We start from the raw sequence: 14,707 nt of genomic DNA on the forward strand, positions 1-14,707 counted from the left end.
CATTAGCTAGCATTTTTTTTAAAAAACCAGTAAATATAGTCATTGCTTCTAATTTTGCTGTTCTAATTATGGGCATCCCCGTGACCTTAAAGAGTATGCTTTATTTTCTATAAGACAGGATCAATACTGACAGCAGAAGACCACTGGAAGAAGGACATGGGAAAAAGAAACTTATGAGTAAAGCAAATAGATCAGCACTTCCAACAAAACAGACCCTCCTTTAGTATTTGTTGAATTAATAAAATATATGAATCATAAAAGACACTGAGCAAGTTTCCTTTTTTGCTTCCCAAGGAAAGTTCTGTCAAAATGGAACACAACAAGAAATAGTGATTCTACTGTTCCATACTTTGACAATATGTGGGGTTTTTCTTCTTGAAGGTCATGAACTTCTTTCAGTAAACATGAAAACATTTAGCATGATTAACAATGGTTTTAGGAAACAATTCTTTTGCCTGATGTTTGGGAGCCTGTAAAATGCACATATTGAAAATGGCATATTTCCCTCTTATAATACAACACTGTTTAACATTATTTTATGAATAGTCAAAGTATTCAAGTCTCCAATGATTTATTTTATTATGCAGTCTCCTCACAAATTGTTTTCAAATTAAACTACTTGTTTAAAATATCTGCTGAAATCACTAAGTGAACAAACTCTCGTTTGTATCTTTATTTTTCTTAAAGATTGCACAATCTGGAACCAAAACCAAAATACTATATCCACTGTACAGCAGTCATTATAAAACAATACACACCACATTTGTATTCTACCAAATAGAATATTTTCTTTAAAATTATATATTGCGTGCTCTTAGATTCATGCTTTAGATATTTTACATTTATCATTATTCTCTCATAAATAATTGCAACGACCAATTTGTACACCTGCTACCACTATATTCAATAGGGTAAGGCGTAGTCTTTGACATGAGAACAGATAAAATGGAAATTAGTATATGGATGTCACATCTACCCAATTGTGACTAGTGTTTTGCCTAAGAAATGAAATGCTAATGTAAAATACACACACAAAACGTCGTTTCAAAAGGCACAATTTCCTCCACAGAAAAGTACAACTTAAAAATACGCGGCAGTTAAAATGTGCGCCCTCAAGGGCGCTGTGACGTTCGCATTGATGTGATCCTGAACACCAAGAGCAGACCGCCTGGGCGGTTCAGGGTGAGCTCATTCAAGAAGTCCAGAGGCCCGGGGTACGGAGGTACTGGTCGCCCTCGAGCTGTCCAGGTGGCCGGATTTACGCCACCTCTGAACTGTTGCTCTGAGTTTCAGCACCAGATCTGGGACCTCTCACTGTTCCAAATCTGGCGCCCTCTCAAAAACAAAAACGGTTTTGCCCATTGGGTCCCTCTTCCCACACCACCAGGAGTTCCTCTTCTGCGAGAATAGACCCTCGATTCCTCTGTCCTCGCCCCACCCCTTCCCGGGAAGACTTATTACAAGTCGCGCTCGCAGCCGCCCGCAGCCTCGGGGTCGCTCTGGTCGTCTGTGAAGCAGACGTCCACGTCACTGTCGTCGCTCTTGGGATCCCCAGGCTCCGGGGGATAGCCGGGCTCGGCACCCGGGCCGTCGCCCGCTTTGGCGAGCAGACTCTGGCCAGGGTGGCGGGACTTGACATGTCGCTCCAGGTCCCGGCGGCGCACAAGTACCTTGCCGCAGAACTCGCAGCGGTAGGGCGTGTTGCCCTCGGCGTGCAGCCGGATGTGCTTGTTGAGATTGCTGGGGTCGCCGAAGGGCCGCAGACAGACTTTGCACTTGAGTGGCTTGTAGCCCGTGTGCGTCCGCATGTGGATCTTGAGCCCATACTTGCGCGAGTACAGCTTGCCGCAGTAAAGGCACAGGTGGCCGGTCTTGGGCTTACCTGCGCCGCTGCCTCCGCTGCCGCCGCCCCCGGTGCCTCCCGCCGTCGCGACGGCCGGTGGCAACGTCCCCGAGTCCAGGCGTCCGCGACCCTTCCCGGCAGCCATCTCGGACAGCTGCTGATTGTGCATGGCGATCTCTCGGTCGATGCTGGCCAGCGAGCCCAGCTCGGCGGGGCTTAGGGCGGCCGCTGCTGGCCCGCTGAAGTAGGAGATGGACTCCGGATACTTCAGCAGCCCGCCGAAGTGCAATTTGAGCGGGTAATAAGCGGTAGTGGCCGGTGAGCCGTAGAGCAGCTCCCCGTTGTAGACTGTAAAGGCCGGCATGACGGCAGGCAGGTGACTACATTCACCACCTGGATAGGCTTTGAGACCGCCCGTGTCGAGGGGCGGCAGCGCACAGCGCTCGAGGGGCAGCCCGGGGGCTGGGGGCAGCTGCGCGTAACGCGCTCCTGGCAGCGCGGCGGAGGCGGGCGGGGCGCGCTCCACGTGCTTGAAGGCAGACGCCTCTTCCGGGGGGACCGATAGCAGAGGGAAGCCGCGCAGGGCCCCAGAGCACGGCAGGCCATGGGGCGGTGGCGGCGGCGGGTCCCCCGCGAGCAGGCACTTCGGATGGTGGTGGTGGTGCGCGTGGTGGTGATGGTGGTGACCCGCGCCGCCCGCCGCCGAGTTCTCCCCGCTCCCGGGGCGCCCGCACGCCCGGCCCCCGCCCAGCAGCCTGCCCAAGGTGAGGCCGGCCCCCTGCTTGCTGCCGCTCTCCTCCCGGTAGGGGTCGCCGTGGGCCGCCGCCGCCGCCCTGGCTAGGCCGGCGGGCTTGAAAGCGGAGCGCACGCCGGGGTAGAAGGCCAGGCTGCCAACCCCCGCCGAGGAGCCGCCCACGATGCCGAGGAAGTGCCCTTGTCCTCGGGCGGCCCCGCTCATGTCCAAGGCACGGTCCAGCTGCTCCTTGCCTTTCTTCAGCTGCCCCCACTTGCCTGGGGTCGGCGAGGTGGCCGAGGGAGCGGAAGAGGCCTCACGCTTGATGCCCTCCCGCGCACCGCAGGCCTGAGCTGGTGGCGGGCCCTGCGGGTGGGGTCGCAAAGTTCCTGCCTGGGAAGGCGCGGCGAAATCGGACGCGGAGGGTTTCGGGGAGAGACCGAGGCCATCAGCTGCTGGGACGGCGCCTTGGCGAGCCGCGTGTTCGTGGTGCAGGAAGGCGCCGCCTCCACCGGCGCTGAACACGCAGTGGAAACGCAGGTGTGCCTTAAGGCTGTTGGGGTATCTAAACGTCCTCCAGCAGTACCAGCAGATGTAGCGCTCCTCCCCTGGGCAAGAAAGAATGGAAAAGCGACCCGGTGAGAGGCGAACAAGCGAGACAAAAAGAAAGCGCCAGTGCACCCAAGGCAAAGGCCAAGTTTCCACCAGCGGTATCGGGAGAGGGCGAAATATAAGTTCGGTAGCCCTACTATATCAAAGACCCCGAAAAACCTCAAATGGCCAATCCTTATCAGTGTCTCCATCCTCTGGAACTACTCAGAGGCCAAAAAAGGTGACGGGACCTTTCCAACGAAGACTTCCTCCAGGCCTTCCTAGCAAAATCTTCGTTGGAAGGGCAGCACTCAGGCAGGCTGATCCGGTAAGAGCAAAGAGCAGCTGTTGCTTTAAATCAAGTGTTGAGGCTGTGCAGTGCCTGGGCCCATCTGTTGGCGTTTGCAGAATAGGTAGCGTATGTCAAGGAGTTTGGATAAACTGAACAAAGACCAATCTAATGGTCATGAGCGCCTCATTACCAGGCGAGACAATATCCTGTATGTATAGGCCATATGTAATCATTCCTTTTCATAGAACAATGTCTTTTGTGTCCCCTACCCACCCATTCCACCCCCTTGCAGCCTTAAACACTTTGCCTGAGGTTTTCCTGGAGCGTGACCAACTGAAGGACCACATAGGGACTATGATTTGCCATTCTTCAAAATTATTTGTATCTTTATTTCCTCTTTAACCCCATTTAACTTGCTGGGAGAAAAGAAAAAAATCTTATGCCATGATACTCTATAAAGAATGATGATAATCTAAGCAGGATGATGTTGCATTGTCTTGTCTGCCACTTGGTAATTAATTAACTCCTAGATAGCTGCACAAATCCAAGCTTAGTAAAGTCTTTGGAGAAAATATATTAGTTTTTTATTATATGAATATATATAAATGATATAGATCGATAAATAAATATAGATACTCAGCTTTTAATAAGTGCAGAATCCTCTACCAGGCACTACATATGTGTTTGGTGTCGAATCTTTTTTTGTGTTTAGTATTATTAGCGTTAGTTTTTTCATTTTGCCCGAGTTTGTGAACACAACCAAGAGACACATATATGATCACATACTAGAAGTTAATTTCCACTTAAAAGGGTCATATTACTGCTGTAAAGAGAAATGATCTTGCAGTTGGGTTTCTTTTAAAATGTGGTTGATTGATAATACTGAAGGGAAAGATGTCTGTGAGAAAGAAGTTAGTTGAACCGCAAGGAAATATCCAAAATATACATCAGTCTCATAAAATGTAACAGGAAAGTTAAATTCCCCCTCTGCCTATACAAGCAGCTCAAACTTCTGAAATATTACTACAGAAATAACAATAGGGAAAAATTCCAGATCTTCTTCCTTTTATGTATATTAACTTCTGGGTTTGCATAACACAAGTAGCTCCCACCCGCACCCCTGTGAAACACCTGTGAAAACTCAAGTGATAAGCACTGTATTCCAAGGAGAGCAGAAAGAAAAATGGGAGAGTAGTATTTCCCTATGAGACCCTATCCTAACTGTTTATAGAAGTCTTAGATAAAACCATTTCAATGTTCTGTTACTTTGTACTGAACATTCATGTAAAAGAAATCTTGAAAAAAAGAAAGAATAGACCTCCTGGGTTCTCTTGGTGGATATGTTCTCTTAAATAACCTTCCATCTAACTTCAGAGCCTTTCTGTCTCTCATCACCCCTTTTGAAAGAGGGAGTTTTCTGAATCTGCCTCAGAATGACTCAGCTTAATGCAAAGCCACATACACTTTTTTTCTTACCATGAAGGGGCAGTATTTTCCTCCATCTTACTACGAAATTGAAACCCACTGAAGTTAGCTAGAATTAGGAGAATAGCAGCCATCCCTATTTATTTCTTCCTCTTTCCAAGCTTTAAGCAGCATACATTTAATATATACTTTTTTTCAGTTATCCTAACCAACTGACATCTTCTCCAGACTCTCAGATCTAAATCATGCCAAGAGTACCAAACACATTTAACAAGTGACTGACTCCGCTTCGTGTAACTCTAAGGTAGTCAAGAGTTCAAACTTCTCCAAGCTGGGGAAGTCAGGGTTCAAAATCACCCATGCCTTCTCACCTCTAGGAAAAAAAAAAAAAAGTGTTTATTTTGACATCTGTTACCATATGATGTTTATAAGCTCAACTGGCTGAAAGGAAAACACAAGGACCACTATTTCAGTTGCTTTTGTACTATTTGGGACTACCTAAGAAAGGGTGTTCTGTGTAGAAATGGCTGGCTCCTCAAGGTTAGTGGTCCTCCAAATTCTGTAGTGGCAGATTCGACAGTTCTCCACTATGCGGCTTTTATTATATGTCTCTTTTTACTGGAAGAAGTTGACAAGAGAATGTAATATAATGTGATGCAAGGAACAAACTATCTCAGGATAATTTGAATACTATACATGCAAAATAAACAACTTGCAGAGGACGATGATACTTTAAAGTGACTCATTGTTTTGAATAAACTTCATTCTGTCTTATTCATGAAGTGTTTCCTAATTCACATACTTGTATTAATTTCTCTAAACCTATTTCTAAAGGGATGTGATTGAGCAGGCAATTCAGGAAGACAGCATGTTCGAATATTTCACAGCATTCATTATTTTGATGTTAAATAATAAATGTGTCTTTAGGAGAAATTACAAATTGTCATGGAAAAAAAGCCATGGAAGCTTTGTGTGTGAAAAGGAAGTCTCCAAGACCTTAACTATTCTAGAACCTCCTAGACTTCTTTCCACAGGAAGTGTTCTTCAGTGTTCAAGGGTAGGTTTAAAAATGTTTTTCTGTTTAGTTACTGCACCTTAATTTGCATAAATCCGCTCTTGGCTTTGAAGGGATCAAATAAATCTGAGAAGAAACTGGGATACATCCCAGATTCAATTTAAGTAGGCAAAGGGAAATGAATAAATGCCACTTAAATGGAAGGGTCTCAGTACCTGCCAACTGACCAGCTGTAAGTACCGTAATACTTCTAAAATGCTGTAGAAATGCACTGTTCTCCTGGAAAGCCAGTGGAGAAGAAATGTCCTTGGACTTTGTAAAAGCTTTCCAGGTTTGAGTTATATTCTGTGGAACTCACCATGTAATTACTGTAACAACAATTTAAGGCTCCTTTTTTATTATTTATTTATTTATTTATTTATTTATTTTTTGAGACAGGGTCTCACTTGTCACCCAGGCTGGCATGCCGTGGTAACATTACAGCTCACTGGAGCCTTGACCTCCTGGGCTCAAGTGATCCTCTTGCCTCAGCATCCTAAGTAGCTAAGACTACAGGCATGTACCACCACACCTGGCTAATTATTTTTTTGTTGTAGAGACAGAGGTCTCACCATGTTGCCCAGGCTGGTCTCAAACTCCTAGCCTCAAGTGATCCTCCTACCTCGGCCTCCCAAAGTCTGGGATTACAGGCATGAACTACCCCGCCTAATTTTTTTTATCTTAATTGAGTAAATAATGGTCTCTTTGAATAGGCATCAGAAAAAAGGATGGCCCCATTAAGTTCATAATGTGTACTTTTTCCCCTGCCATTGTGAGCCAGATTACTATCACTGTTATCGTTTATGGTTGATTTTAAGGAGGTAGTGGCGACCTCTCCTCTTTGCCTTGAAATACAGGGAATGTGAATTCCATTTTACATAGGTCGAGCTATATCTAGGGACTTGCTTCAAGACAGGAGGAGGAGGGCTGGACTCTTGCCCATCCACGCTTTTGGAGTGGGTACCTTTCTCATCGTGAGTCGGAGTCGCCGTGGTGGGGATGTCGAACCACTGAGCCAAGGAGTTAGAATACCACACTGTCAGCTCCTCCCCTGGCTGGACGTCTCGCAATGCTCGGTAGAAGATCTGGGACGCAAGGAATGGAACAGTTCTCTGTCATTTCCTGGGTAATTGATCAAAAAGCAACTGAGAAGAAAGGTTCAAATCCCGATTTTGATGCTGTGTGACCCTGGAGAAGCTACTGGAGCTCTCTGAACTTCACTTCCCTCACCCTTCAAACGGAAAAACAATAGTATCTACCTTATAGGGTTGTCAAGACATTTAAATGAGACGTCTAGCTAAAGCACTTTGCTCTTAATATTGTTGGCCACCACAGGGATGGTTAGGTAGATTGAATTGGTGGTGGGGAGTAGGGGGTGTGGAGAGAAGCCCGCAGTACCTGTCCTCCGGGTAAGTCTGCAATAGCTTCCAGAGTCTGTTCCTGGGAGTTTCTGGCTGCCCGGATTAAACCTATCCACTCCAGAGGGGAGCCCCCCGACTCGTCCACCAGCTCCCCTCTCACCATGCGCACCTGCAACACAAGCAGCGGTCGTTCTTCCCGCACCTTGGCCAGGCCCACAACCCAGACAGAAAGTTTATCCTCCACCCCCACCCAACACCGGAAAGTGGTTGTTTTTGGTTTGGCCAGACCACTAGGGGCTATGGAAGGAGGAGAATTCCTTAGGACTTTGCTTGGGGGAGGGAGAAAGAGGAAAGTCTACCTATGCTAACAGTACCACCACTTTCCTGCGCCCCACCTTGGCAACACGGGGAGGGGGGAGGGATGTTGAGAACATCCTCCCTTAGTGCTTAAGCACATCTTGTACCAAGTTGTCCCACACACACTACCCCAGCTCTCCCACTGGCAGTTCTGAGAGCAGCCCTAACACCAGGTTAGAGACGTTTCTAGGTCAGTCCCAGGACCCAGAGCGTCCCCCAACAAACAAACAAAAAAATTTTCTCATGCCTCCTCTATTCTGTGTGCATCGCACCTAGGTGCCTGTGAGCCTTGCAGTGAAAGTCTCAGAACAAAGCCCAAGCGGGGAAAAGCTTGCCCGCAGCTGGCAGGCCATTTAAAAGCAATTAAAGCGCGTTTAAAGAGGAATGCGCGGTGGGCACCAAACCCTGCTTTAGACTGTAGTGGGGTGGGGAGTGGGGGCGTGATTGCAGGAGGAGCGAGGTGCAAGTCCCGCTGGCTGGACACCGGAGCTTTTTCTTACTAGAAATCTCCAAGCAAAGCAAGCTAAAGCCAAGGAAGCCAAAGTCCTTCCTTCTACCCCAGACTTCTACCTTCATTTCCTGGTCGCTGTTTGCCGACCTTTGGCTCCTGGGACGCCCCCAAAGCGGGCGAGTGCTTTAAGTCTCTCTGGTCAGGGGTCGCAACGGTGTGTGGGGTGTGGGAGTCAAAGCTAGTGGTTTGGCCCTGGCGCCTGCCGGTTGGGACTCTGAACTCTGATCAGAGCAGGCGCTCTGATTCTGTGCCCCGCGCGGATGGGCGCCCCTCACCCTTGGAGCCCGCGTCAGAGCCGGCACCTTGCTCATCCTCTCTCCATATACCCCAAACCCACAAGCCGACATCGGCAAGGGAAAAAATATATATCTGAGGAGGTTCTGGGAACTGAGAGCCTCCCAAAGATTTTTTTTTTCCGGGAAAAAAAATTAAATTATTTTAAGACGAAATTACGCCTCAAATTAACATATTGAAGGGCAGAAGGGAAGAAAGGTTCTCGATGCCCTGCACCCCCAAAAAGAGGGTGCTTTTGCAGAGAGAGCTGAGGTCAGGGTGCGGGGGTGGGCTTCTGGGTTCTGAGGAGACCCGAGAGCGCGAGGGAAAACACAAGCTGCGAATGGTCCCGGCACCTACAGCCCTCAGTGCACCCCACCCAGGGCTGTCCCCTCTCGGCCACATCCTCTCCTCTCAACCCGACCCGTCCAGCTCTCACAGTTAAAGAGGCTACTTGCTCAGAATAACAGGAGTCCCCTTCCACCCGGCAGAATTAGCAGGTAACGACTCAATCACTCCCTTCCTCCACTTTCTCTCTCTAGCCCTTTCCCGGGTCAGGGCACTGAGAGGCGAACAGTAGTGGGCGGAGGTCTGAATGGTCAATACCTTTTTCTTGGGCCCGGGCTCCCTGCGGTCTGACAGGTACTTGCCCAGCTTGAAGGTACCAGGAACCGGTCCGAGGCGCAAGCCGGCCGGGATGCAGCAGTCGGCACTCACGCTGGTGGCTGGAGCTCTGGCGGCTCCGTGCATTGTTGTCGCCGCCCCCAGGCAGGCGCTCGGATGCGCCAGGTCCTAGGAAAGGAGCGAGTGACAGAGCTGGAGCTGCGCGCTAGCCAGGGAGCCGCGCCCCGACGTGCGTCCTCCGCCCGCGGAGTGACGCGGGCGGGCATGCACTGCGCCTTTTCAATCGGGGCGGGAGCCTTTTGGCACCGCAAGCGCAAGGGCGCGTAGTTTGGTGAGAGAGTTGAGCTGCGAAGCAGCTGCAGAGTCCTACCCGAGAGGGTCACATGGAGTGGTTCCCTCAGCCCCCTGCATAATCGAGGCCTCTGAATGGCTAGCACACAATGGTCCAGGCGACCTTCCCATTCCTAAAAATCCAATTTGTCAAGGGCGAAGAAAAGGCACTGGTGAATCAAAGGTCCGGCGGGACCATTAATCCTCAGCATGGGGTATTGTCCTCGAGACAGTTACGATATTTTAAGTGACAAATCCACTGTATAATTTCTCCATAAATTTTACTTCCTTTTATTGTTCCCCGACAAACCAGTTTTGGGAAATAAGTGACTACTTTAAGTCTACTTGGCTGATTCCTTTGAGCCTTGATCTACTTCAAAGATTTTTAATTCTCTCCCCTTGGCTTTATTGTAAAGGAGATTAAACAAAGAGATGGAGACTGTTTGGAGGACTTGTTAACTTCTATTGATTTCTGGCGTGTGCCATACAGAAATTAGGCAGGTACTTGATGGGAAAACACCAGAAAATACCTACACTTTTTAAATAACGACCATATTACCATTTCAGGGGTTTGGGTTCAGGCCAGTCGTCTATTTAGAACTGCTTTAATTGTCACTTCTGTCCCATTTCGTCCCAAAATATGATGAAACCTCCAGATCAAGTTGAGAAGGCGAAGTCAACTGTGCATCACTTTTCTCGGGCACACCCCGGGCCTTCACTTTCTCTGGAGAATGGGAAACGACCCCAAAACCAACAGTTTCCAATGGGGATCCTGCCCCCCGGTCCGCGGCCCAGGGTTGAAGAGGAAGAAGTTCTAACAGTGGGTTATTGATCACGTCCCCTGGAAGAGGTCCTTGGACTAACTCCCCTAAAACCAACAACCTGGGCTTTTATATTTAAAAAAATAATAAACAAAAACGAAATCATCGCAATCTGTTAAAGGTTGTAGAGAAGGGGGCGAGGTGGGCGTTTGGGACAACTCTTTCTTACAGCTACTTTGTGAACTAACAAGACGTTGTATTTCAGAGTTAAACCGGAGAGCTCCCCGTTTTCTTTTAGGGAAGCCTCCAATTAGCGTGCGGACATTTATTTTCATAAATAGTAGCCGAGTAATCAAATTCATCAGATATTTGTGACTCTTGCCGGCACCTGCCGCGTGCTGCTAGTTCTGGGCACAACTCCCCCAATCCTATGCAGCCAGCCCCCGAGCCTGACGCAGTTCTTCCAAGAGAGGCCTGAGTGGTGGTGTATTTCCAAGCCGAGCGCCAGAGGCCCAGCCACTGCACAAAAGGGCGGAGGGCCCTCAGCAGCGCCCACGCTGCTAGCTTCTCGAGGCTTTGTGGGCTGAAGGTGCTGGAGCGATTGTGGTTAGCAAGGGTGGCAGGACGCAAGGTGGCGACACCTGCAACTCAGCAGTTTATCTGAGGAGGTCTTCAGAGAAGCTCCGTGTGGTGCCCCTCACTCGAAACCTATGTTCACCACACTGGGCAGGTCTGGGACACTCAGGATCATTCACTCTGTGCTCTCCCACTCAAGACTCAGGGAACCTTTAGTTCCACCGAAGTGGATTGCTTCGGAGGTTTGGCCTCCTCCTCTCTAAAATGGGAATGATGGATACAAACAGACCCTTTACTCCCTCTCCGCGGTTCACTTCCGTTTGTAACAACAATCTGTAGAGTGAGTGCATTCTGGAAGCTCCAAAACTGGTTGTTTGCCTAATGGAAGAATCCAGGTCAGGCCAAAGGTTTCAAGTCTAACGTCTCAAGTCAGACCCTGAGAGGACACACGGATGGCTGGCCTCGGGCCAACTCCAGGGCCTGTGTATACATGGCTGCTGAGGCAGAGAAGAGTCGCTTGAAAGGTCTGGAGGGCCACACACTGTGGCCTCTGGGACCGTGCAGCCACACTATGCCCAGGTCATTTTCTGAGGGAGCAGCCACTGATTTTTCCTCAGAAGCCTCCAATTGCGCCTCTGAGGGCTGCGAAGACTGCCCTCGACGGAGAAGAGGGAGCCTTTGATCCAGCGGCCCATGAATGGCAAAAGCCGGGGGGAGGGAAGGAGGAGAGGAAGCCTCTCCGAAGAGTCAGGGCAATAAATTTAAGCCATGAACATGTCCCTCTAACCTCTGGCCTGGCGACTCCGGGATGACACCCAGTTTAAATTACCAGCACTGCAAACGGGAAGGGGCGAGCGCTGGGCCTGGGTTCGGGGCGCCTCCCCAGCCCTCCTTAATGAGTGAAAAAGCGTGAACGACACGCGAACAATTTTATCAATAGGACCATGTAAAGGCCGACTGTGAGGAAAGTTATTTATTAATATAGCCAATTGTGACTGGTTCCCAGCCCCGCGAGAAGAAAGAGACTGCGCCAGAGGCATTCAAACCAGCTCGCCGAATTTTATTCTGTCCTGTGGCTCAGAGTTGAAGTTCCCCAAGTGAAATAAATTGTCCACAAAGGAGAAAAGGAACACATTTTCTTTTATTTTTCCTCCCCTAAAAAGCAAGGGTGAAACCAATCTAATGTGCCCAGTGGAGCAAGATGGGCCGTGAAAGGCTGGGTGTTAAAAGTAAAAGCGGGCTGTGCAGCAAATGGGATGGAAAATTAAATGAAATTAAATAGCTTGAACGGCCGTATTGTCCCTTATTAAAAAGACACATTAATTACATGGTCTCAGCCTTATTCAAAGACAATGTTGAGACTCAATCAAAACATTCCACTCGGCTTTTTTTTTTTTTTCATCGACTTGAAATGGGCGTCCAGAGGCCCCGTTAAAGGAAATCTCTCCTACACCGAGGTGCGAGGGAAAAGCGGTTTAGGGGCGGTCCTGCTCCCTGCCCACAGTGGAACCGCTCAGGCAAGGCTCCCGCTCCGGTAACAGGTTGCCCTAACAAGGCTGGAATGCTCACCAGCAGCCGCCGGCCCTCCGAGCGGCAGGCTGCGGAGAGCTAAGTCCCACCCGCGCGCGGCTTTCGGACCCGGCAGTGATAGGGGGTGGCCCCGCCCGGTGCATAGTCGCGAATGAGCGAAGAGCTGGGAATGCTGCCGGCGCCGAGCACGTGTGACCTGACTGGACTCCGCCTAGAGGAAAGGAGCCCCTTAAGACTTTGGCGCTGAGACAAGCGGCTTCTTTCAGTCCACACTTCTCCTGTGCTGCTCGTCACCGTTGTTCATAGGCTTTGAGTTTCAGGTCCCCACGGGGACCGAGTGAGCTGTCCTGAGGGGTGGCGGGGGTGGGGAGGGCTGAGTCTTGAAGACCCTGGTGCTGGTGACTCACCAAACACCCCTCCCTCCCCGGTCGGCACGGAATCCCGAAACTGGGCCCGGAGGAGTCCTGAACCCGGGGATGCAGAGAGCCGCTCGGGGTCAGCGACCCGAGACGATGGAGGTTGGGGAAAGCGGAGAGAGGCCTGCAAGCCCCGCTTTCAGTAGCCGAATGTTGGGCGGGGGTGGCCTAGGCTGCATCCCCCGACAGTGTCCGCGCGGGCCGGGCGGGCGGGTCAGCTCGGACCAGCTGCGCGGCCCCCGAGGCGCGGGTGGGACATTAAGGCCGGGTCTGAATAGGGCGGCGGCGATGGGCTCTGGGAACGCCACCAGATGACACGCCGGCGATGAGGCCATTTTCCCCTTAATTGCGTGGCCGGTGGATGAGCGGCGGCCGGGAGTCTCCAAAGTGGCAGCCAGGACGCAGCCCGGACGCCGCTGGTGGGTTTTGTGGTGCCTTTTTCGTTGTTTTTTCAGTCCTCCGTTGGAAACGGCTCAATAAAAGTATTCAGAATCCCTCTCAAGTTGCCTTTTAACCGGAGTTCTCCAACTTATTTCTTGGTTCTTTCGGTTGACATGGTGCAAAGAAAAGTCAGCGAGCGTGTTGCTGAATTGCAATGTCTCGGGGCACCTCCACATTCAGCGCTTCTCTGCCGGCCGCTGCCGAATGAGCCCGCACTCAATTCGATTTTCCTTGCTGTTGGGCACATTTAGGAGCGCCTCTATTTGTGAAGTTCATTTCTAGGCAAATGTATTCAAGAGCTGATGGGAATGAATAGGACCGTGTGTCAGCCGCCCCTAATTGGGATTAAAGCACTTAGGAGCATATGCAGAGAGTGACAGAAATTCTCAGGTTGCATTGTATTCGGACTTCCACCCGCTCGGACGCTCCTCCTCCAGGGGAGATTTATAGAGATTTCTCGGAGAAACTGAGGAAAGAAAAGCGAAAAGGGAAACAACCGGGCTAATGGCTCACGATGGGGCTGCGGTTCTGCAAGTGGTGGTGACAGCTTCTGAGAAAAGATGCTGGGGAATAATTGAACGCGGGCGGGGGAGCAGGTCTGAACTCTTTAATCAGAAAGGCGGAGAGTTAAAAGGCGAAATAAAGATGTTCTGGAGATTCCCAGACGGTGTTTCCCCCTTTTCTTCTTCTTTTTTTTTTTTTTTTTCTTTTCCTTAAAGAGCCTGGATACATTTCTTTTTATCTCTACCCTCCCACACCCACCCTAAATAACATACCCTCTCTTGGAGCAATAATAAGAACAATTTGGTACTCGAATTAGAGAGGGGAAAAGTCACAAAAGAAACAAAAATATCTCTCTTTTTTCGTATGTTGAAGACTTCACACCCAAATAAATCAATGAAAGTATTTTGACATATGAATGTGTGTGTAAAGTATACACATGCTATGTTAAACACGATCATAATATGTATTTACATAATTAAGACTATGTGTAGATATATAGTGTGGTAAATCTCCACCTGGAAGTAGCTGCTGGGTTTCTGAGCTGAATTGACAAAGCTTCCCCCAACCTCCTGCTCTGTCACCCAAGCTGGAGGGCAGTGAAGTAATCATGGCTCACATGGCTCAGTGGTCCATCATGGTTCACTGCAGCCTTGATCACCTGGGCTGAAGCGATCTTCCCATCTCAGCTTCCAGAGTAGCTGAAGCTACAGGTGTGAGCCATGACACTTGACTATTTTTATTATTATTATTTATGTTTTGGAGATTCCAACCAGGCTGGTATGGAACTTTTGGGCTCAAGTCAGCTTTCCAAAGTGCTGGGATTACAGGCGTAAACCATGGTGCTCGGCCCACAAGGCCTTTTAAAACCTGAAAATCAACATGGAACTGAGGCTGGGACAGTTGTCTAAGCAAAGAGAAGTGATAGCCTCTTTTAGTCCTTAGGAGCAGAGAATCCAGAAAGGACAGATGAACACTGAACAAAAGAATGAGGGGGAAAGCAGATACTTCTTTTCTGGGTTTTCTCTTTCTTTCTTTCTTTCTTTCTTTCTTTCTTTCTTTCTTTCTTTCTTTCTTTCTTTCTTTCT

The 14,707-nt window shown here is 49.4% G+C and overlaps 1 protein-coding gene across 1 annotated transcript; it reads right to left on the reverse strand.

Annotated features, from left to right (window-relative positions):
- Positions 1 to 658: 658 nt before the first annotated feature.
- PRDM13 (PR/SET domain 13) lies at positions 659 to 9,392 on the reverse strand. The gene is made up of 4 exons (XM_023205862.2): positions 9,047 to 9,392; positions 7,337 to 7,468; positions 6,903 to 7,023; positions 659 to 3,184 (listed from the first exon to the last, which is right to left on the reverse strand). Exons 1-4 carry the CDS (start codon positions 9,188 to 9,190, stop codon positions 1,458 to 1,460), a joined length of 2,124 nt encoding a protein of 707 aa, XP_023061630.1. The 5' UTR covers positions 9,191 to 9,392; the 3' UTR covers positions 659 to 1,457.
- Positions 9,393 to 14,707: the final 5,315 nt, after the last annotated feature.

This window comes from Piliocolobus tephrosceles, chromosome 5 (genome assembly GCF_002776525.5).
Source record: "Piliocolobus tephrosceles isolate RC106 chromosome 5, ASM277652v3, whole genome shotgun sequence".
NCBI lineage: Eukaryota > Metazoa > Chordata > Mammalia > Primates > Cercopithecidae > Piliocolobus > Piliocolobus tephrosceles.

Coding starts and splice junctions, on each gene's coding strand:
- PRDM13 (XM_023205862.2), bottom strand. CDS start 9,190: ATGCACGGAGCCGCCAGAGCTCCAGCCACCAGCGTGAGTGCCGACTGC. Junction 7,469..9,046: donor AGCCCGGGCCCAAGAAAAAG/GTATTGACCATT, acceptor CTTGTGTTGCAG/GTGCGCATGGTGAGAGGGGA. Junction 3,185..6,902: donor TCCGACTCACGATGAGAAAG/GTACCCACTCCA, acceptor TTTCTTGCCCAG/GGGAGGAGCGCTACATCTGC.